At 40.1% G+C, this 22,784-nt stretch overlaps 1 protein-coding gene across 1 annotated transcript in view; it reads left to right on the forward strand.

Annotated features, from left to right (window-relative positions):
* The first annotated feature begins 570 nt into the window (after positions 1 to 570).
* LOC132155070 (dihydropyrimidine dehydrogenase [NADP(+)]) overlaps positions 571 to 22,784 on the forward strand; it is a 189,051-nt gene continuing 166,837 nt past the window's right edge. Inside the window, exon 1 of the mRNA XM_059563847.1 lies at positions 571 to 729. Within this exon, the coding sequence (XP_059419830.1) occupies positions 691 to 729 (39 nt within the window). The 5' untranslated portion in view covers positions 571 to 690. The remainder of the gene's footprint in view (positions 730 to 22,784) is intronic.

A 22,784-nucleotide genomic window follows, 5' to 3' on the forward strand; every position in this document is an offset into this window, starting at 1 on the left:
ACAATATTCAGCTTATGAAAAATGCCAATATCATAATATGAAAAAGATGAGTGTGAATCATGTATAGTAAATAATAATGCCAATGCATTTAACGTGCATGTAAGTTTTATAATTATTTATTAAATTAACATTCACAATTAATTAAAAAAATATATAATTCATATGCATTCATGAGTTTAATGAAACACACAAACACATATGCGTGTGTGTGTGTGTGTATAAATGAAAAGAAAACAAAAGAAAAAAAACTTTTACATGTATATTATTTGTATTTATTTTTTTAATACTGAAAGCAAGGGTTATAAAATCAACATGTACACGTGCAGCCTAGCCTTACCCTCCATGTAAACTTTGACCCTCTAAACTTCGTCTGTTGTCGGAATCTACCATTTTACCCAGAACTACTAAGATTTTGCCCACACGTTGCCCACAATTAAAAAAAATGTATAAGGTGAAAAGACAATAGCAGAGGGTTACAGGTGTTTTAAGAATAGAACTTGATCATGTCTGCGACAATACAAAGTTCAAAGCCGCTGATGAGCTGAAATGTGATCAGTGACATAATGGACTAGTCGCGTGTTTTTAGGCGCGCTCACTAAAGTTCTGAGCGCGTGCTTGGATCTGCTAGCGTCAAGCACTCTTGCGTCTCATAACGGAGGAGAAATCGGATCATACTGCAGATCGGACATAATGGCTACAATGCTGAGCAAAGAATTGCCGGATATCGAGGTAAAGCGACACGCATAGTAGGCTATATCTGAGCTTTGCATATTTCGTTCGGTAAGACGTTTTTAGACACTCATCTGTTGCTAGACTATTTTTGGGCACGTGTCCATGTTTTAAAGTCAGGTAAGGTAATTTGTGTGGGAGACTGCGAGACAAAACTTTGAAAGTTGCATTGTTGTGCATAATACAGACACATCGAAAGAAGAAAACTAATAAATAAAATACCACTTGATTTCAAAAGCAAAAATATGCACCTTTAATATCATAGCCTACTTTTTCAGAATAGCACATTTCAACCTAAATCCTATAATTTATTGCACATCATTATGATATTTATGAGGATTATATTATTTTAAATTATGATTTTTTAAATGTTTGCACCAAATGTTTGTCATTTACAGTTTTGAGTTATTTTGTAAAAGCTAGGATTTTTTAATGAGGATTTTATTCTCCACTCTTTAATGTATGAATAATGAATAAAAGGTAAAATTATTATTTTTTCCTCTCTCTCTCTCTCTCTCTCTCTCTCTCTCTCTCTCTCTCTATATATATATATATATATATATATACATACATGGCCTTGTGTGCTGCTAGGAAGATATTTCAGGACCTTGGACAGGGACTATTTCAGTGGACGAGTTGTGATACACTGATAGGCTTAATGAAAATGTACAGTTCCAATTTAAGGATCATTTACTCCAGATAAACGTGTACAGTCACATATGTTACACTTCTAATGTACAATGCACTTTGGATAAAACAGGCCCTTTAATTTGTGAACAGTGCATGTATGATGGCCTTCATTGTTTGACCCCCCCCCCCCCCCCAATGCAAGGTAAAGGCATTGACAAATCAGGTAGCTTTTTAGATTTCAAAGAAGTAAACATGACTGGTAAATCATGTTTTGTTTCTATCAAGTGCACTTAAGAAAGTAGGTTGCTAATTTAGTGGTTAAATTGGTCTAAACAAAGAGTTTTTTTGTAAGACTCAATGTCCAATCAATTAACCTAATCAAAACATAAGAAGGCATACAATTTTTTTTTTTTTTTTTTAATTTTGTTCCTTTTGAAATGGTGCAGTGCTTCAATTCAGGCCCGTTCTCAACTTCAGTTTTTCTGTATTTCCAGTATTAGTTCCTGCGATCCGTAGCATTTGTCTAATTTGATCTAGCATTAGCACATCTGATTTACATGAATCCTATCTGAAATGGTCTTCTTTATGACGTCTTGGTATGCACAGCACACAACGGATGACATCTCTGCTCAGGTGAGATAAAGCTTTCTCTTTTAAGTTGAGCAGAAATGGACATTGACTTTCATAGACAAAATAGAACTGTTACTGATGACTCTCGTTAGCATTTTTATTCATGAGTGTTATGACTATGGCAACGTGACCTTGGCGTGCAGAGTGCACTTAAAACGTGCACTAAACGACTCCTGTCTGCCACTGAAAATACCTCACTAAATGTCATAATAAGGGCTGTGCGTGGGGCTATTAATTTGGCCATTCATATTGGCAGTGCTGTCAGACGTCTCATTTTAATATCCTGCTTTTCCGAGAGCGCTAAATGTGTGCCTTTTGTGTGTGCTCACGGATTCATTAAAAAATCCTCCGGGATGGCCATCAGTGTTCGTTAAAACCAGATTAATGTGGCCGCTTACACAAAGGGCTATGGCTTTTTATGGAAGGCCCCAAACCCCAACAATGACCACTTCCTGATAGCGAGTCAAGTACCGTGATAGAAAATTGTCAACTTAAAAGCCAAAATTGTAATATGAACGTTATGAAAGCCTCATTAGCTGACAGACATCCATATCATGGACGTTAAAGTCAGATGCTGTACCTGCTGGAGCTTTTATCTGCTCCGTAAAAAAAGAAGACCTTTTCGAGTTCAGGAGGATATTTGGAAATATTTCCAGTAATCTTGTAATGGTCTGCGATTACATGTGGTGCTTATCAAGACATTGGCCTCTTGACATATGCTACTGATGTAAGTACTTATATAAATGGTTACATAGTACACATGTAGTGTGATTGCACAAGCTAGTTACACCACTCCCTGTCAGTGAGCAACAGTGTATTCTTGTTTAACATGTATTAGTTAGGAAGGAGGAGCTTTTTTCTTTTTGAACAACTGCATTTAGTGTGTTTACTAAGGCTGATAAGTATAAATAACATCCATTTTTAGATCTGAAGACACCAGAATCTAGCAAAACAAAACAATTGTTATAATTTTATGATATAAATTAAATAAGATCTATTTTCAGATTAGAATGATTTCTGAAGGATCACGTGACACTGGAGTAATGACTGTTGAAAATTAATTTGCCATCAAAGAAATAAATTAGATTTGGAAAAAGGAAAATGTAACATTTGAAATTGATCATTTTCATATTATTATTATTTTTTTACTGTATTTTGGATAATTTAAATAATGTCTTGGTGAGCATAAGATAATTCTTTCAGAAACATAAAAATATGTAAATATTCCAAACTATTTACCAGTAATATACATAGATATATAGATATTCTATTTTTTAGATTTGATCTGGAAAATATAAAATATCATAATATTAAATATTTGAGTGTGTATCATGTACTGTTTCAAAGAATTATGTGAATACTGGTCTGAGGACTGTATATTTAAGTGGCTTGATTATTATGATTTTTGATTAATTATATGATAATTGATTATAGATGATTATTCATTAAAATAACATTTCCCATAAAATGTACAATTAAGATTAAATAATAATAATGTCAAATTTATATGAATGAATGAAATTATTACTATAGATAGATAGTAGATAGATAAGTGGCACTATATATATATATATATATATATATATATATATATATATATATATATATATACAGTACAGACCAAAAGTTTGGAAACATTACTATTTTTAATGTTTTTGAAAGAAGTTTCTTCTGCTCATCAAGCCTGTATTTATTTGATCAAAAATACAGAAAAAACTGTAATATTGTGAAATATTATTACAACTTAAAATAAAAGTTTTCTATTTGAATATACTTTAAAAAAATTATTTATTCCTGTGATGCAATACTGAATTTTCAGCATCATTACTCCAGTCTTCAGTGTCACATGTAACATCCAGTCTATCACGTGATCATTTAGAAATCATTCTAATATTCTGATTTATTATGAGTGTTGGAAACAGTTCTGCAGTCTAATATATTTGATGAATAAAAGGTTAAAAAGAACTGGATTTATTCAAAAAAAAAAAAAATTCTTTACTATCACTTTTTAACAATTTAACACATCCTTGCTGAATAAAAGTATTGATTTTATTAAAAAAAAAAGAAATAAAAAAAATACTAACCAGTAGTGTACTGTATATTGTTATTACAAAATATTTATATTTTAAAAACTTTTTTCTTTTACTTTTTATTCATCAAAGTATCCTAAAAAGTATCACATGTTCTGAAAAAATATTAAGCAGCAGAACTGTTTCCAACTTTGATAATGAATCATCATATTAGAATGATTTCTAAAGGATCATGTGATAATGATCCTAAAAATTCAGCTTTGCATCACAGAAATAAATGATAATTTAAAGTATAATAAATTTAAAAACAATTATTTTAAATTGTAATAATATATCACAATATTACATTTCTTTCTGTATTTTTGATCAAATAAATGCAGGCTTGATGAGCAGAAGAAACTTCTTTCAAAAACAAAAAAAAATAGTAAAGTTTCCAAACTTTTGGTCTGTACTGTATAAATATATATATATATATATATATATATATATATATATATATATATATATATATATATTACTGCCCATGAAAGTCTTGCAGAATCTCTCTCTCTCTCTCTCTCTCTCTCTCTCTCTGATCTAGAGATTCCAGAATTCCTGTTGTGTTACAAAATGTGTTTGAATAGACAATGATGAGCTAGCAGCCCTTCTGCTCGGGTTATCAAACTGTCATCCACTCAACCAGTTCATAACCCTCAAGTCAATGATTATCCCAGCCACAAGTAAGGGGTATTAAGAAATCTGTTCACAAACACTCTGTTCATACCCTTTGAACGGCATGACAGGCCTCTCTTCTGGAACACAAGATTTTGAACTTGTTCCATCCTGTTCTGCGTTCACGACTCGGCAGTAATGCAGCTGACGTAAGTCACTGCAGTAGTGATGGGAAGTTCGGCGAACTTTTCCGCGAACCGGTTCTATTTCGGACAGTCCGATTTAATAAAATGGTTGAAAAAAATTTGGTTCACCGGTTCTTTTGAGCTTGACGTAATGAGGACATTGGCGATGATTGCCCATCATTCATGCCTTCGGTTTAACCGCGCTCAAAACATTAGCACAGAATCAGTTCAGAATCAATCACCAAAAGAACTAGTTCGGTTCAGATGCACTGTGTGTCAGCCTGCTTCACGCTGAATCACGCATGCGCAGTATCATCAGCTCCTCGGTTCTCGAATCAGACGTGTCTGACAGAAACAGTTCTCGGTTAAGTGTACTGGTGATCCGAAAACCGATGCAATTCAGTCAGTGTACTGTTTGAGTAATGAATTACTCCGGGATATTGGTTTATTTTGACTCAGAGGTAGAGATGTTCCGATACCCTTTTTCTCTTCCCGATACCGATTCAGATACCTGTGCTCAGGGTATCGGCCAATACCGAGTACTGATCCGATACCTGTGTGTGTATCTGTATATTAGCCCTGTGTAAATTGCTAGAATTATTTTATGGTGTGCTTCAGACTTATCCCTTAATAAAACATGAACAGATACATGGTGAACTACTGTATTTATTACAGTATTTTTATTATATGACATGAATTTGACAGTAATATTATTTATTTTCTTAAGCGAAAAAGAACTTCAAATGCAGCCACAAATCTAACACCGCAAACTAAAAAAGGTATTTTAGTTTAACAATATAACTGTATAAAAGACTGCAATAAATAAGTCTAGGAATATAAAAAATGATATATTAATCAGATAATCTCTTTACAACAAAAATTATATAATTATTATATTATTATTATTTTATTACAATAATTTATTATTATTATATTAACAATAATTATTATTATTAATAGAGACGTATTATTATTATTACTACATAGAGACAGCTAAATCTACTGTAGGCTACAACAGTAGCTTAATATATTGTCAATTTAGTCACTTTAAATTGAACATTTATTTTGATGGGTTGCCATGAAGATCTTTGAGTGTCTGTGTTTATGATATGACAGTTTTCTCAATTGAAACGGTAAATTCTCAGGAAGTGACGGTTTATGCGTTCGTGTCCTCAAATAGTGACACACGGCAGAGACTACAAAACAGCGAGCTCCCGTGCATCTGCGCCCGTCACCCACAGAGATGTAGAATTTGCAGGAGTAATATTTAAACAGTATTTTGCAGTTTAATATTCACAGAAACTAGTATATATTCAGCTACAGTCTGGAGCCCTGCGCTTAGACTAACACGGAAGCGACTGAACGCAGCTGCAGGTACGGAGTCGGTAACTTACTACCGGTACTACAGAGATGCTGGTATCATCACATTTTTACATTTTCAGCACCGACTTGGTAGTGAAGTGCCAGTACTTATGGCATCCCGTAGTCGCCGTTTTTCTGTCTGGTTGGTCCAGTCTGAAATATTGCTAAACAGCGGACATACTGCTAACCACTGATCTATAATGTAGAAATGGCTTCACTGTCTGTTGGCAGTTTAGAACGCGATGAGCGATCCAGTCATATATAGATCAGTGCTGCTAACGCGTTTTCATTTCTTCTTCGCTGCTCTAAACAGGGGTTGCTTGTGGCAACACAGCACAACTTCCTGTGTTTGCAATGCATTTTGAGCAGCAAAGAAGAACCGTGCAGCGGTTAGGCAAAGCTATTGGTCATAACTAGGTCTTGTTTAAGAAAATGGTATCGATCAGTATATGGGTTTTTGTGGTATCTGTGATATTTCCGATACTAGTATCGGAATCGGAACAACTCTACTCAGAGGGAGTGTCAGCCACGTTAAAAAAAGTTAACAGCTTAAGTAATTTGTGGATTAATGCTTATTGGAGACCTGAACCGTTTCAAATTATTCAGTTTGATTTGGTGAACGGGTTCAACCGGTTCACTAAGAAGAACCGGTTAAATCGAATGATTCATTCACGAAACCGGACATCACTACACTGCAGTGTTGTGAACTCGCTCACAACAGACCCGGAAGAGCTCCACACAGTATAGAACATTTGGTTTTTGCTGGTGTCTCACTCAGACAATGTAAACTTTACTTTGGCCCTATCATAACACATTTTATCTCTACTTGGAGAATGGTGACCAGGAAGACAGAGTCAAACTTGAGGTGGCATCGTCACTCACCCTTGTTTCATAATAATAATTTTTTATCAGGCAAAAACCCATTTTACTGTCAACAATGGATTAAATGTAAAGTAATTTCCTTTGGTGACATTTTTGACGACAAAGGTCTGAAATCATTTCAAGATATTAAGACTCTTTTTAATCTACCAGGTACCTCCTTTTTCATGTATCTTCACATTAGGTCGGCACTTCACGCGTATGGAGTTCCCTGGGATGCACAATTGCCTGTACATCCCTTGCGAAAAGTTATTCTCCCCACTGATAATTCTATTATTTCTGCTTCAGTTATTTACTCTTTTATCCTCAAACAAACATATAAACCATTATCCATAACAACTATCTGGTCTAAGGACATCAGTGGTGACTTAGAAACTTTATTTTCTGATCAAATCTGGGAGACAATCATTACACAGACTCTGTCTGTCCCCTTTAAAACGTTTCTATATGCATGTCACCTTCCCCCAATTGCAATATATGTCCACAAGGGGTACTCGGTACATATTTAAATTTTTTTGGGGAATGCTCTGCACTTTCTTCTTTCTGGTCTCAGCTTGCTCATGATATAGCATTCCTATTAGAAAAGGATGTGGTTTTGACTCCAGATCTTTTCTTTTTAAATAATTTTTCAACTTTGTCACTGTCTCCACAACAGAGAAACTTACATTTAGCTGCTCTTACTGCTGCAAAAAAAATGTTAGTTAGTCGCTGGGTTCCTCCCCATTCAATGACCAGACATGTATGGGGCTTATCTTTGCTTGACATTGTTTCTATTGAACTATCTACAGCTCGTATTCATGGAGCATCGACAAAAACTTTGAAAACCTGGAGTGTTATCTTTGACATTGTTAAATCTTTTGTATCTTGTTTTTGATGTATAATTTATTTTGAATTTGTGTATAATTTGATTTATTTGGTTATCTATTTATTTATTTTTTACTTTTTTGTGCTTGAGTATTGCACTTTGAACTTTTCGCCAATGCAGTGTCTTGTTTTTCTCGGCACAGTGTGGGTCTGCCTGGTGGGTTGGTGGGTGGGGGGTATGGAAGCAGTCTAGATTGGTGTCTCATATTTTGTATTGTACTGAAATGTCTGCTTAATAAAAACAATTGTTAACAAAAACAGACCCGGAAGAGAAGACAATGCTGAATAAAGTCGTAATTTTTGGACCAAAATATTATTTTCGATGCTTCAACAAATTCTAACTGACCCTCTGATGTCACATGGACTACTCTGAAGATGATTTTATTACCTTTCTGGACATGGACAGTATACCGTACACACAGCTTCAATGAAGGGACTGAGAGCTCTCGGACTAAATCTAAAATATCTTAAACTGTGTTCTGAAGATGAACGGAGGTCTTACGGGTTTGGAACGACATGAGGGTGAGTCATTAATGACATAATTTAATTTTTTGGGTGAACTAACCCTTTAAGACCATAAAAGGACAATTCGCCCAAAAATGTACTTGCCCTAATGTCATACCAAACCCGTTTGACTTTCTTTTTAGATTTAATGTTAGTGGAACATTAAAGAAGATATTTTCAGAAATGCCTCATTGTTATTTTTTTTTTGCCCATATAATCATCAATTTTGGTCGAGTTTTGTCTTGGACCCCACTGACTTGTATTGTATGGACAAAATCATTCTTCAGTATAGCTTTAATGAATCTTTTCTGGAATGTTTAATGCCTTTTTACATTAAATAATGTGAATAATTTGTAAACATGGTTGGTCAAGAGCATAGTAGGCCTCTCACAGATGCCTAGCCAGTTATCGGAAGTGCTTTTCAGTGTGAATTAGGGCTGGGTGATATATCGAATATTAGCAATAATATCGGAATAATATTGACGACGATGTAAAATGTGAAAATACCGTGACTATCGAATATTTCAGATTCAAGCATACTTTCCCAAAATAACGTGCCAAACGTCCAAATAGCCCCCCATCTGAGAGAGAGTGGAAAGACAGTTTCATGCCACAGAGCTTCTCTTAAACCAGAGACAGTAGACAGACTTGTGTTCTTAGCTAAAAACTTGTTAAAAAAAAAACAAAACAAAAAAAAGACTAGGCAAGAATCTCTGTAGATTGTGTTTAACTATTCCGCCTTAGGGATGTCACGATCGGTGTTACAGAAAACACAGGAGAAGGAACCAATCGCAGGTAAGTCATTTATTAAAGGGTAATCCAAAAGGGGAAAACAGTCCAGGCAGGGTCAAAACCAGAATATCCAAATCCAAACATAAACAAGACACAAAGACAAGGCAAGGCAAGATGACGGACATGAATAAACTTTCAACATTAAACAAGGACTCCGTAACACAGACTCAGACAGACCGGGTATAAATAGACAGAAGGATAATGAGGGAACAGGAGACAGGTGGGGAACAATCAATTACTAACAAGGAGGAAGGTGACCAAATAAGGGAACAGGAAGTGATAAGGTGACAGACACCGTGAGAAAGGGGGACATCTAGTGGAAACCCAGGGACACAACCCAGACACTGTGACAGTACCCCCCCTCTACGGAGCGGCTCCCAGACGCTCCACGACAGACACAAAACAGAGACCAGGAGGGAGGCGGACAGGTGGAGGCTCAGGGGGAGGGACGGAGGGCCAGAAAAAAAATCATGGGGAACAGATACCAGAATTGTAGACACAAAACAGAGAGACCAGGAGGGAGGAGGACCGGAGGAGGTTCAGGGGGAGGGACGGAGGGCCAGGCTCACAGAGAGGAACAGGGACAGGAGTGAACACAAAAACAAAAAACAACATGAAGACCCTTCAGAGCGGGGCAGAAGACCACCACGTCCGTGTGGTGGAGACTGGAGTCCCCCAGGGCGGAGCAGAGGACCACCACAACCGTGTGGTCAGGCCGGAAGCCTCCCAGGGCGAGCAGAAGACCACCACAGCCGTGTGGTCAGGACGGAAGCCCCCCAGGGCGGAGCAGAAAACCACCACAGCCGTGTGGTCAGGACGGAAGCCCCCCAGGGCGGAGCAGAAGACCACCACAACCGTGTGGTCAGGACGGAAGCCCCCCAGGGCGGAGCAGAAGACCACCACAACCGTGTGGTCAGTACGGAAGCCCCCCAGGGCGGAGCAGAAGACCACCACGTCCTTGTGGACGAAGCCAGAGTCCTCCAGGGCGGAGCGGAAGACCCCCACAACCGTGTGGTCAGGGCGGAAGGCCCCCAGGGCGGAGCAGAAGACCACCACAGCCATGTGGTCAGGACCAGAGCCTCCCAAGGCGGAGCAGACCTCCGTGCGGCTGGATCAACGGGACAACGAAACTCTGGTAATCCCCTGGTGTCCTTACTGGACTCCAGAAGATTGGTGCTGGCCTGACACTGCTCATGAAGATCACTGGTGACTTGTATTTGCTCATGAAGATCAATGGTGACTTGCCTTTGTTCATGAAGATCAGAGGTGACTTGCCTTTGTTCATGAAGATCAGAGGTGACTTGCCTTTGTTCATGAAGATCAGAGGTGACTTGACTCAGTCCTTGAAGATCAGAGGTGACTTGACTCAGTCCTTGAAGATCAGAGGTGACTTGACTCAGTCCTTGAAGATCAGAGGTGACTTGACTCAGTCCTTGAAGATCAGAGGTGACTTGACTCAGTCCTTGAAGATCAGAGGTGACTTGACTCAGTCCTTGAAGATCACCGGTGACTTGACTCAGTCCTTGAAGATCACCGGTGACTTGACTTGACTCTGAAAGGTCAACGGTGACCAGCCTAGTCTCTGAAAGGTCAACGGTGACCAGCCCTGACTCTGGAGGATCCGCGGTGACCAGCCCTGACTCTGGAGGATCCGCGGTGACCAGCCCTGACTCTGGAGGATCCGCGGTGACCAGCCCTGACTCTGGAGGATCCGCGGTGACCAGCCCTGACTCTGGAGGATCCGCGGTGACCAGCCCTGACTCTGGAGGATCAGCGGTGACCAGCCCTGACTCTGGAGGATCAGCGGTGACCAGCCCTGACTCTGGAGGATCAGCGGTGACCAGCCCTGACTCGGGAGGATCAGCGGTGACCAGCCCTGACTCGGGAGGATCAGCGGTGACCAGCCCTGACTCTGGAGGATCAGCGGTGACCAGCCCTGACTCTGGAGGATCAGCGGTGACCAGCCCTGACTCTGGAGGATCAGCGGTGACTAGCCCTGACTCGGGAGGATCAGCGGTGACTAGCCCTGACTCGGGAGGATCAGCGGTGACTAGCCCTGACTCGGGAGGATCAGCGGTGACTAGCCCTGACTCGGGAGAGTTCACTGGCACCTGACTCGACTCGGGAGAGTTCACTGGCACCTGACTCGACTCGGGAGAGTTCACTGGCACCTGACTCGACTCGGGAGAGTTCACTGGCACCTAACTCGACTCGGGAGAGTTCACTGGCACCTGACTCGACTCGGGAGAGTTCACTGGCACCTGACTCGACTCGGGAGAGTTCACTGGCACCTGACTCGACTCGGGAGATTTCACTGGCACCTGACTCGACTCGGGAGAGTTCACTGGCACCTGACTCGACTCGGGAGAGTTCACTGGCACCTGACTCGACTCCGGAGAGTTCACTGGCACCTGACTCGACTCCGGAGAGTTCACTGGCACCTGACTAGGCTCCGGAGAGTTCACTGGCACCTGACTAGGCTCCGGAGAGTTCACTGGCACCTGACTAGGCTCCGGAGGTTCAACTGGAACCTGACTCGACTCGGGAGAGTTCACTGGCACCTGACTCGACTCGGGAGAGTTCACTGGCACCTGACTCGACTCTGGAGAGTTCACTGGCACCTGACTCGACTCCGGAGAGTTCACTGGCACCTGACTCGACTCCGGAGAGTTCACTGGCACCTGACTAGGCTCCGGAGAGTTCACTGGCACCTGACTAGGCTCCGGAGAGTTCACTGGCACCTGACTAGGCTCCGGAGGTTCAACTGGAACCTGACTTGACTCCGGAGGGTAAACTGAGACTCTCATCCTGTGCAGCGGCGCTCGGCAAGCAGCCATCTTGGGCCATGACTCTGGACAGGCGGCCCTCTTGTACTGTGGTGCTGGGCTGGCGGCCATCTTGTTCTGTGGCGCTGGACCGGTGGCCAATTTGGGCATTGGCGCTGGGCTAGCGGCCATCTTGTGCTGTGGCGCTGGACTGACGGCCATCTTGTGCTTTGGCGCTGGACTAACGGCCATCTTGGGCTGTGGCGCTGAACTGGTGGCCAATTTGGGCATTGGCGCTGGGCTGGCGGCCATCTTGTACTGTGGCGCTGGACCGGTGGCCAATCTGGGCATTGGCGCTGGGTTAGCGGCAATCTTGTGCTGTGGCGCTGGACTGACGGCCATCTTGTGCTGTGGCGCTAGGCTGACGGCCATCTTGGGCTGTGGCGCTGAACCGGTGGCCAATTTGGGCATTGGTGCTGGGCTGGCGGCCATCTTGGGCTGTGGCGCTGGAACGGTGGCCAATTTGGGCATTGGCGCTGGGTTAGCGGCCATCTTGTGCTGTGGCGCTTGGCTGGTAGCCATCCTGGGCAGTGGTGCTGGACTGGCGGCCATCTTGGGTTGTGGCGCTTGGCTGGTAGCCATCCTGGGCAGTGGTGCTGGACTGGCGGCCATCTTAAGTTGTGGCGCTTGGCTGGTTGCCATCCTGGGCAGTGGTGCTGGGCTGACGACCACCCCGCCGGAAGAGACAGAAGTGGCTGGGGCATCCCACCGAAGCCGATGCTGCAGGTAGCGCACGAATTCCCAGAATTCCAGTGTCTCTAACTGCGCCATCTTCTCCTGAGACACTGGATCATCCAGCCCGCCATTGAAATAGTCCTTGAGGGCCGCATCGTTGTAGCCCATGCCCTCGGCCAGGGACCAGAACACCTGAGCCAGGGCACCCACTTCATTGCCCTCTTGGCGGAGGGCGATCAACCGAAGGTACTTGGTTCGCCGCTCCGCCATCTTGGCTGGGGAACGGAAAAATGACATACCGCTGGTTCCTACTTTGACGGAGTCCTTCTGTCACGATCGGTGTTACAGAAAACACAGGAGAAGGAACCAATCGCAGGTAAGTCATTTATTAAAGGGTAATCCAAAAGGGGAAAACAGTCCAGGCAGGGTCAAAACCAGAATATCCAAATCCAAACATAAACAAGACACAAAGACAAGGCAAGGCAAGATGACGGACATGAATAAACTTTCAACATTAAACAAGGACTCCGTAACACAGACTCAGACAGACCGGGTATAAATAGACAGAAGGATAATGAGGGAACAGGAGACAGGTGGGGAACAATCAATTACTAACAAGGAGGAAGGTGACCAAATAAGGGAACAGGAAGTGATAAGGTGACAGACACCGTGAGAAAGGGGGACATCTAGTGGAAACCCAGGGACACAACCCAGACACTGTGACAAGGGAGGGAGGGAGCTGTGTTATGAAAGATGAAGTGTGCTTTGAAAAGGGGTCAAGTTGCCTACATTGAGATAATTTCATAAATGATTTTAGTTATGAATTTGCCCTTTTTCTGCATCTGGATGATGTTACATTATTATTAATTATATAGCAGAGAGCACACCAGAACTCATTTAGACAGTGACAAAAGCTTACTTTTAGTGTGAACTCTATGTTCTGGCTGTTGTTTATAAATTACCCATGTAAAAGATGACTTTGAATCTCACTCTCAAAAGATGACTTTGAATAGGGTTATGAGAAAATCACCAAATCTATACAGTATATATATATATATATATATCGAAGCAATTTCAAAAATGTACTTTTTTTTCAAGCGGATTTCAGTGGGGCTGTATATATATATATATATATATATATATATACACACACACTATATATATATATATATATATATGTACACATACCTAGACCCTATGCTTGCAGAATCCTTATGACTGACATCATTTGCTATCATTTGCTTACTTTGGCAGGAAAAAAGACAGTATTGATTTTTTGTCTCAGTGGATCACTATGACCAGCAGAGAGTGATAAAGCCAGTCTCCAGAGCTCTCCCTGTGGAAATGAAACACGGCATATCACATGTTGCTTAAAATGCCTTCTCTTTCTAGCTAAAGCCCGGCATGATTTAATAAAATGTATATACTTGCTCTTCAGTGTGAGTTTATGCTTTGATTTCATTCTGTTGAGTGCCACTGCATTTTTTTCAGCTTGATTATGTGGTATTTTGAGAGGAGAAACCTACCTCACAGAAGAAACTTGAACAGGTTTTATTTCAAGCAACAAAAAAACGATGTACCCTCGTGTGAACAGTTTAATCTTATGAAGGCTTACTGTATATAACTAGTAAAAGAATCCCATAATACCTCACCAATTACCTTACGACCTTTAGAAATGTGAATACACAAAAAGCAATAACTATGCAGAGTGAACCTCTGTTTGGTCATAAAAATGGGCCCACACTTTCATTTCCATCTTTTCTTCCACTAAAAGCCTATTTGACTTGAAATAGACTATGATTTCCATCTAGAGCTTGTTTAGCCATCTCAGAGGGACTTTAGAGGAGATATTGATCTCTTCTTATATAGATCTTTTCTTCTTATGGATGTGTTTCCTCTTACACAAAATTGATCAAATTGGCAAAGGTGCACAATGTTTTTCATTGCTTACAAGAAACAGCCTTCACTCTAAAATCATTAAGTCACTACTTAGAGAGCATGTTTCAGTACTGGCCTTGATCAAGTGTCCTTTATTATTAATGCAAGTTTGTTTTTCCTTTTTGGCTGTGTGTGGACTCTGCGCCACTTTGAGGTTGTCGTCCATAGATTTCAAAATCTGTTCATCTGTGACTGGGCAAACATGGCTTAACTTGCCCATTATTACTTCTGCCTTTCAGACTGAGCCTATTATGGCAAATAAACAGTAGCTTGACTGATTCAGTTATCAGCAGTCCCAGCAATACTGTGCAAACCTAATGTTTTTGTCATTCTGTGAGAGATTAAATGAGTGAAAACAAATAAGATTTCCTTTAAACAAAACTATTTAGGATTGTAAGTCCCATGAAGTTTAAGCTGTGCTAAAATACTATGCTATAAAATACTAAAACTAAATGCTATATGTTGCATAACTATATGTTGAATGGAAATGTTATGTTTTTCTTTTGAAAGTGAAACTGATTCGCATTGTTCAATTGTCGAATATCCCCGAAATATTGTTGTCATGCAAGTAAACAACAAAAATTGCAGTCGGGTAAAACTGAAAAACTGCTTTCATGACTCTGCAGCTCTGATGTTGGATAGTATGCACAAAATCACTGTATCTTGATTCATACAAATGCAACTGGAGATTTTTTTAAGTTATTGATTTAATTGAAAATGTCCTCCAAAGACTTCAGAATTAATCTTACTGCAATATTCTTACAGGCAAAAAGTTTTCATGTAGTTTCTGCGAATTTGTCATGTTCAACAGAAAACTGCTTGGTCCCTGCCTCATCTTGTAACTGTTGTACAAGATGTACAAGACTGGTGATTTGTTGTACTGAATTTCTGAAAAAAAAATGAATTAAAAAAACATGGGGATAGAAAGCTGCTTGGTTTAGAAGTGACTTCTCTGTGAGCTTAAAAATCACCAGACTTTTGACAATAGACTTTGGACTTTTTAGCGTTTATCATCATCTGGTAAAGTTACAAAAGTCAGCATGTCAGTATTCCATGTCCATATTTATTCGGCAATCAGCCTTGTAATAAGAAGTGACTTCAGCCGATCAGTATCCAGCGTTGGCATCCTGTTGCAGTTATTATATATATATATATATATATATATATATATAAAATGGCCAACTGTCTGATTTGTTGCTGCAGTTGTTACTCTTTATGAAACAATTATGGTAAGAATTCTTAAATTAGCCATCAGTGCTGTCACTTTTGAGTATTTGCATGTATTTGCTCATCCCTATAATAAAAGATGAAAAAGTTTTATGTAGGACCTACCTTTCCAGCTCAGTGCTCTATACTCCCAACAAAACTAAGAATGATTTACACATGCTACATATAAATGGTGCCATTAATAATGTATCCCTCCATGCTTCTAAGAGTAAATGGAAAGCCTGTAAGAACTGTTTCCTCCATCTCACTATATTTGTTGTCAAAAATGTTTCTTCTGAAAGTTTTGTGGCATAAAATGGCAAAACACAACACTGAAGTTTGTTTAGGAAACAAATAAGTGCATGACTGATTGTAAACAGTATTAATTGGACAAATATTTACACGGATAATGCACAAGAGTCACCACAGCATTCAAATTTCAGGGATTTCCATCAGTGTCCTTTGTTTTGAGTGCAAGTTTTTCTGACACCTGGCTTATGGGCTAGAATGCCAAAGTGGCTTATTTCAATTTGCTCCTAACCTCCTGTCCTGGCCTTTGTCAGATAGTATTTCAGCACAGTGAAATGACTGTGGACATGGTATTCTTTTACACTACGAAGAGCATGAAATTGGTATTAGTGTGATGGTAATGGTTGCTTCTCCCTCACTTGTTCTCTTCTCCCTCAGTAAACTGCCTGTTAATTGTGTTTGCCATTAAAAGATCCCACACTGGTGCCTGCCTTCAGCTCCTCAACTGTGGTGGGTGATTTGACTGGCAGGCGTGAAGGTGCTGAATGTATTTCAAATGAAGGTTGCTCCTGAATCAAATGATGGATGTTCCCCATCATGGCTCTCATTTCACACTTTACTGTTTCAGTCGGACCCCTCTTTATCGGCCCGACTGCACTGGCGTTCTAATCAGTGTTGTCACAGACCGCTTTTAAGGACCTTGACTTGAGTGTGCTTTGTAGTTCATATCAATGGTTTAAAATGCTTTCATGTTTGTGGAACACAAATGCATGATTATCTTAGCTTTTTCTTCATTTTTTATTTTTTGCTGTAGAACCATTCGTGTGTTACTTTTAAATGTACTGTGTTGCAGTATTGAGATACTTGGGGGGGGGGGGGGTGGGTAGGCTAGTTTTTATGGAAAGTGACACATTAAGTTACTTTTCTATTACTGTCAGTTGAGTAGAAGGGCATGTAGGCATTTTTCTTTTATTTCAGAAGTGCTACTTATGGCATGTTTATCACCAAAAGTATATATGACATGCAATGATATATATATATATTGAGTGATAAACTTTGATGATTAACTTTACATGAACAGACATTGTCAATAACAATTACAACTTCAGTTGTAGAAGAAAAAGCTGGGAAGACAGATTAAAGACAATAACATCTATTCAGTGTCAACCAGTGTCAATTTTGACAGTGCCTACAAAACATACACAATAGGACGCATTGGGTCCAATCCCACAAAGAGCCTCTGATATATCTCAGAAGTATAGACCAGAAGTATAGGCAAGTCCAAACAGGAGGCAGCATGCTTTCGACAGATTTGGCACACTTCTGAACACTTTATTCTACTGTATAATAATCCCAATCGTGTTTGGCTGATGGCACATGTATATTTTCAGTGGGGAACTGCCAAGCTCAGCGTTTACCTTTGTTTTATCATGACTCTATTGGTGGAGACAAAAAAGAATCAAGAGTTTGGTCAGACAAACAGGTAATGAGATTAATATAGCAGACAGGTAGAAGACAGATAAGACACAAGGTCAAAATTGTACTTTTGTTGCTAAAGGTGATGGATACTAGACGGATACTTTGACTAAAAGAATGTGACCAGAGTAAAGTCTACCGTGACAATGTCATAGAGTGTGAGTACTTTACTATCGTGATCTACTGTAGCATGAGTGTTGTCTTTTCTGGTTCAAAGGATACATTACAATAAAACAATGCAATTGTCCTTGCCTGTACCTTATTGGTCATCACATTACTGTTTTAAATATCTTTCAAGAGCAAACATAATTACTCCATATCATTACAATAGTAATAAATACAGACAGATATTAGTCCCCGCCAGTGAGAAAGGGATAATGCCAACTTAATTTTTTTTGTGTTTTTTTGTTTTAATATTTACGTTTGATGAACACACACGCCACATCGACAGCTGCTCAAATAAATTGTGTATGTCAACTTTTATAACATTTTTATACACAATAACCGCATACAAATAGCTACCCAAATAAATTGCAATCGTTTTATTTAAAATATATTGTTATATAGAAAATGATATATTTTAAGTTAAAAGGAAGTATATTTATACTTTTTAGTATAAAACAAATAAAATAAACTAGATTACAACTATTTAAAGTATATAAAACCTACTCTGTGAATAGGCCTAGTTACTTACATATAGCCTACAGGCTACCTCAGAAAATAAAACAATATAACTTAGCCTATGTTAACGAGTTGGAGCCCACTTCAACTTTTAGTTTGGACTAACTTAGTTTGGACACCACAGACGTTTTTTGTGGAGTAGGTGGTGGAATTTTCCCAAATTTGGAATTTTGGAATTTTCACAAAGAAAACAGTTTAATTTAATGAATTGGTTCACATAAATACAGAGATCTGATCATTAAAGAGCTTGAAAAACACATTATTGCATGACACATAATTTGTGTTTCACTATAAAACTGATTTTGAAAGCTGAGACATTAATTAAAAGTAGGCCTATCAAAAGCACAAAGCTTATTGCTAATGGGTTGCTGGCACACTACAAATAACGAATGCAATGGAAGACATTAAATATTATTTCCAAGCAAACTGTCCCTGCAAGTATGACATATGGTATGATTACTGCTAATATTCCCACATATATCTGTATTAAAAAAAAAAAAGGTTAAATAAGAGAGCTACAGCGCCCCCCAAAGGAATGTCAATTGGGTTTGTGAGCTGATGTTAAAGGGTTAGTTCACCCAAATAGCAAAATTATGTCATTAATAACTTACCCTCATGTTGTTTCAAACCCGTAAGACCTCCGTTTATCTTTGGAACACAGTTTAAGATATTTTAGATTTAGTCCAAGAGCTCTCAGTCCCTCCATTGAAACTGTGTGTACGGTCTACTGTCCATGTCCAGAAAGGTAAGAAAAACATTATCAAAGTGGTCCATGTGACATCAGAGGGTCAGTTAGAATTTTTTGAAGCATCGAAAATACATTTTGGTCCAAAAATAGCAAAAACGAATTATTCAGCATTGTCATCTCTTCCATGTCTGTTGTGAGAAAGAGTTCAAAACAAAGCAGTTTGTCATATCCGGTCCGCGAACGAATCATTCGATGTAACCGGATTCAACCAGTTCACCAAATCGAGCTGAATCGTTTTAAATGTGGCTGACACTCCCTCTGAGTTCAAACAAACCAATATCCCGGAGTAATTCATGTACTCAAACAGTACACTGACTGAACTGCTGTGAAGAGAGAACTGAAGATGAACACAGAGCTGAGCCAGATAACGAATAAAAGACTGACTCGTTCTCGCTTCAAAAAAATTCTAACTGACCCTCTGATGTCACATGGACTACTTTGATGATGTTTTTCTTACCTTTCTGGACATGGACAGTATACCGTACACACAGTTTCAATGGAGGGACTGAGAGCTCTCGGACTAAATCTAAAATATCTTAAACTGTGTTCCAAAGATAAACGTCTTACGGGTTTGGAACAACATGAGGGTAAGTTATTAATGACATAATTTTGCTATTTGGGTGAACTAACCCTTTAAGATAAAAGGTTGTTCCTGTTCAGTCTGTTAATAAGTATCATATTAAGCTGTTTCCACGAGTCCTTAAAATGGACTCTTCCTTATCCCATTAAGATGATGCAGCCGCTCAGACGCAACAATATTAAAATAAATTCCGGTTGCCTGGCAACTTCTCCCGGTGCTCTCCATCCAGGACATTTGCATGTACAAATTCTCGAAACATTTCGACTTTATTCCTTAAACATTTTTACTTTATTCTCGTAATATTTCAATTTTATTCTCAAAATATTTCAAATTTATTCTCGAAACATTTCGACTTTATTCTCATAATGTTTTGACTTTATTCTTGTAGTATTACAACTTAATTCTCAAAAAATGTAGACTATTCTCATAATATTTTGACTTTATTCTTGAAATATTTTGACTTTATTTAGTGACGCTGGTGCCACTGCTCTCAAATGTTAGTTTGGAGCCCTGCGATGAAATGGTAAGACATTGTACACCCTTTGGATGGAGGGGTCAATCCTGCAGAGAACCGTCCCTGCAGGAACTCCAAAACTGAACAGACCGGGCAGTTAACTGGGACCAGCTGACAATTTCTTTAGCATGAAGTGAACACACACCACTTCAAGGAATACAGTTTCCTCATGGCGGGAGCTCTGAAGGGAAGTATGGTCTCAACAACTTCTATGAGCTGGGCCCCCTCACAGGCCAAACCCATAATTCCAGGCAGGGATGAACAATTCCATCCCCTGACCGAGTCAAAGGGTCCCTCCTGACTGATATCTCCTAGGGAGAGCCGTCGAGGAGGGACACTAGAATGTAAATTGCTCAGACAGAAAGTATTTTTCCCTGAGCCTACTGGAGGATCTGGTGTGCCAACTTGTATTTGTGGCGCGAGCGCAGACCCCTCTAGTAGTTGATATAGGAGACCAAAGTTATCATGCAAAGCAGGTTGCCCATCTAAGAAAACTCCTTTCATGTGGTCATGTGCCTCCACTGCAAAGGTCTCGTGTACAGCAGGCCAAAAATTATCATGTTGGATGCTGCTACATTCAGACCCAACAGTCTCTGGAACTGTTTTACAGTGAGTGACTGGCCTACATTGTTGTTGAAATCCATACAACACAGAGAAAAGTGGCTTTCTGTACTGGAGAAAGCACACTTTTCTTGGTGTTCCACCTTAACCCCATCTTTTTCATGTGAGTGTGAACGACACTTCTGATTGAGTTAACATCAACCAATCATAAATGGAATTCAATATGTAGATGCCCTTGAGTCCCAGAGGAGCCAGAATTGCATTCACACACTTGAAAGGGTGGGGTGACAGTTTCAAGCCAAAACAAAGAACCTAAATATTGGAATGTTCTGCCTACAAAAGCAAACCTCAGTAACTTCCTGTCTTGAGGAAGGATGGATACATGGATGTATGTGTCATCTATGGTGACAAACCATTGCTTGAATCTGATTTGAGTCATGACCTGTTTCAATGTCAGCATCTTGAATATGAACGTTTTGACAGAATATTTTAGTCTGCACAGATCTAGAATTAGACGCAATCCCCCATCCTTCCATGGAACAATGGAGTACCGGATGTAGAACCCGGACACCCTCTTGAGAGAAGGAACAAGTTCTCTGGCCTTATTGCTCACAAGAGTAACTACTTCTTGTTCCGCTGCCAAGAGGTCTACTAAGGGAAACAGTCTCTCAAGATTGGCTTCTGGTGTAGTTGGAGTAGTCAGTGGTCAGTGAACCACTCTTCCCCAGAGGGACCTGCCCTCTGAAGTCTGACACCACTTCTTGCTGCGCCAATATGAGGAGCCATCCCACAGCAGGGGCTGCTCCCACCCAGTAGCCCCTGAGACCTGGGTCTGCTGTGTAGGCTTTATCCACCAAAGTCGCTTGGCGGATAATGACGAGGCCTTCAGGGACGATGCTGTATTGGGGACAGATACGTAGCTCACAAGCATCTGTCCCACTTTAGGTATTGCCCTGCAGTCCTGTTCATTCTGCCCCCTACCATTAGAATAATTTGCAAAATAAGGGCTGAAGAGAGACATTTTATGAATGAACACAGCCAGACCCTTCTCAAGAAAAAACACACATAAATCGCAATCTTAAATGCAGTCTGCTCATTTGCAAGAGAGTGAGGTTGTGAGTCCTCAATCTCTTCTGTATTAATGCTAAAAACATCAACCTCCTCAGATGAAGATAGCTGCAGCATCAAGCTCTCACTCAGAGAGGGAACAGATCACAGTGTGAGTTTCCGAGCCCCGATAGACAGTGCTAGATCCAGGGGATGAAGGCAAAGAAAGGGTCAAGGCCCATCTTCAACTCCTCCGGAAGATCCATATCTGAATGATTGTGTGTATTCGCACCCGTAATGTTTAGCGCGGATAGAGAAGAACACACGGTCTAAAGTGCTGCCTTTTCTTGCTCGCCATATATTGTTGTGATTGTGCACTAGCAATGACAAACAACAAATATTTCAGACTGACACACACAGAGTGCTTGATGAAGACACAGAAGCTAACACTTTTTGTTTTCGGATGTGCTTTTAAGCTTCCTGGTCTCTACATCACTCTGCCCATGACAAATCGCCTTTCCACTGTAGGGTTGGGTATCGATTGGTTTTTTTTACGATACCGGTGCCATATCGATACTTTTAAAATGGTACCGGTGCCCAAATGGTGCCTGAACCAATACTTAAAAAAAGAGCCACAAAAACTATGGATAACATTAAAGAACATTCAAAATATTTAAAATAAATCCATAGCTTTCACACGATCCTTGGATGCTCTCATTTCCCAAGTTGTGCTTCCCTTACTCTAAGGCTAATAAATGTATTTCAGTTCTGTGAATGACTGTATGGTCATTCTTAAAAAGTAGCAACAATGTCGTTTGTACAGTACAGTACTATGCAAAAGTCTCGGTCACATTATTATTTTCACCCCAAAAAAGGGGTTTAAGCCTGTTATTTAATAATCTACTGAGATTTTTGAATGCACAAGCAGTCTGACAACAGCCGGTGCTCCACATGGAGACCTGATCCCACCATCTAATCTGTCTGTGATTTCATGAAGAAACAGATAAACTGAGACAAACTAAATCCAG

This window comes from Carassius carassius, chromosome 12, assembly GCF_963082965.1.
Source record: "Carassius carassius chromosome 12, fCarCar2.1, whole genome shotgun sequence".
Classification (NCBI taxonomy): Eukaryota; Metazoa; Chordata; class Actinopteri; order Cypriniformes; family Cyprinidae; genus Carassius; species Carassius carassius.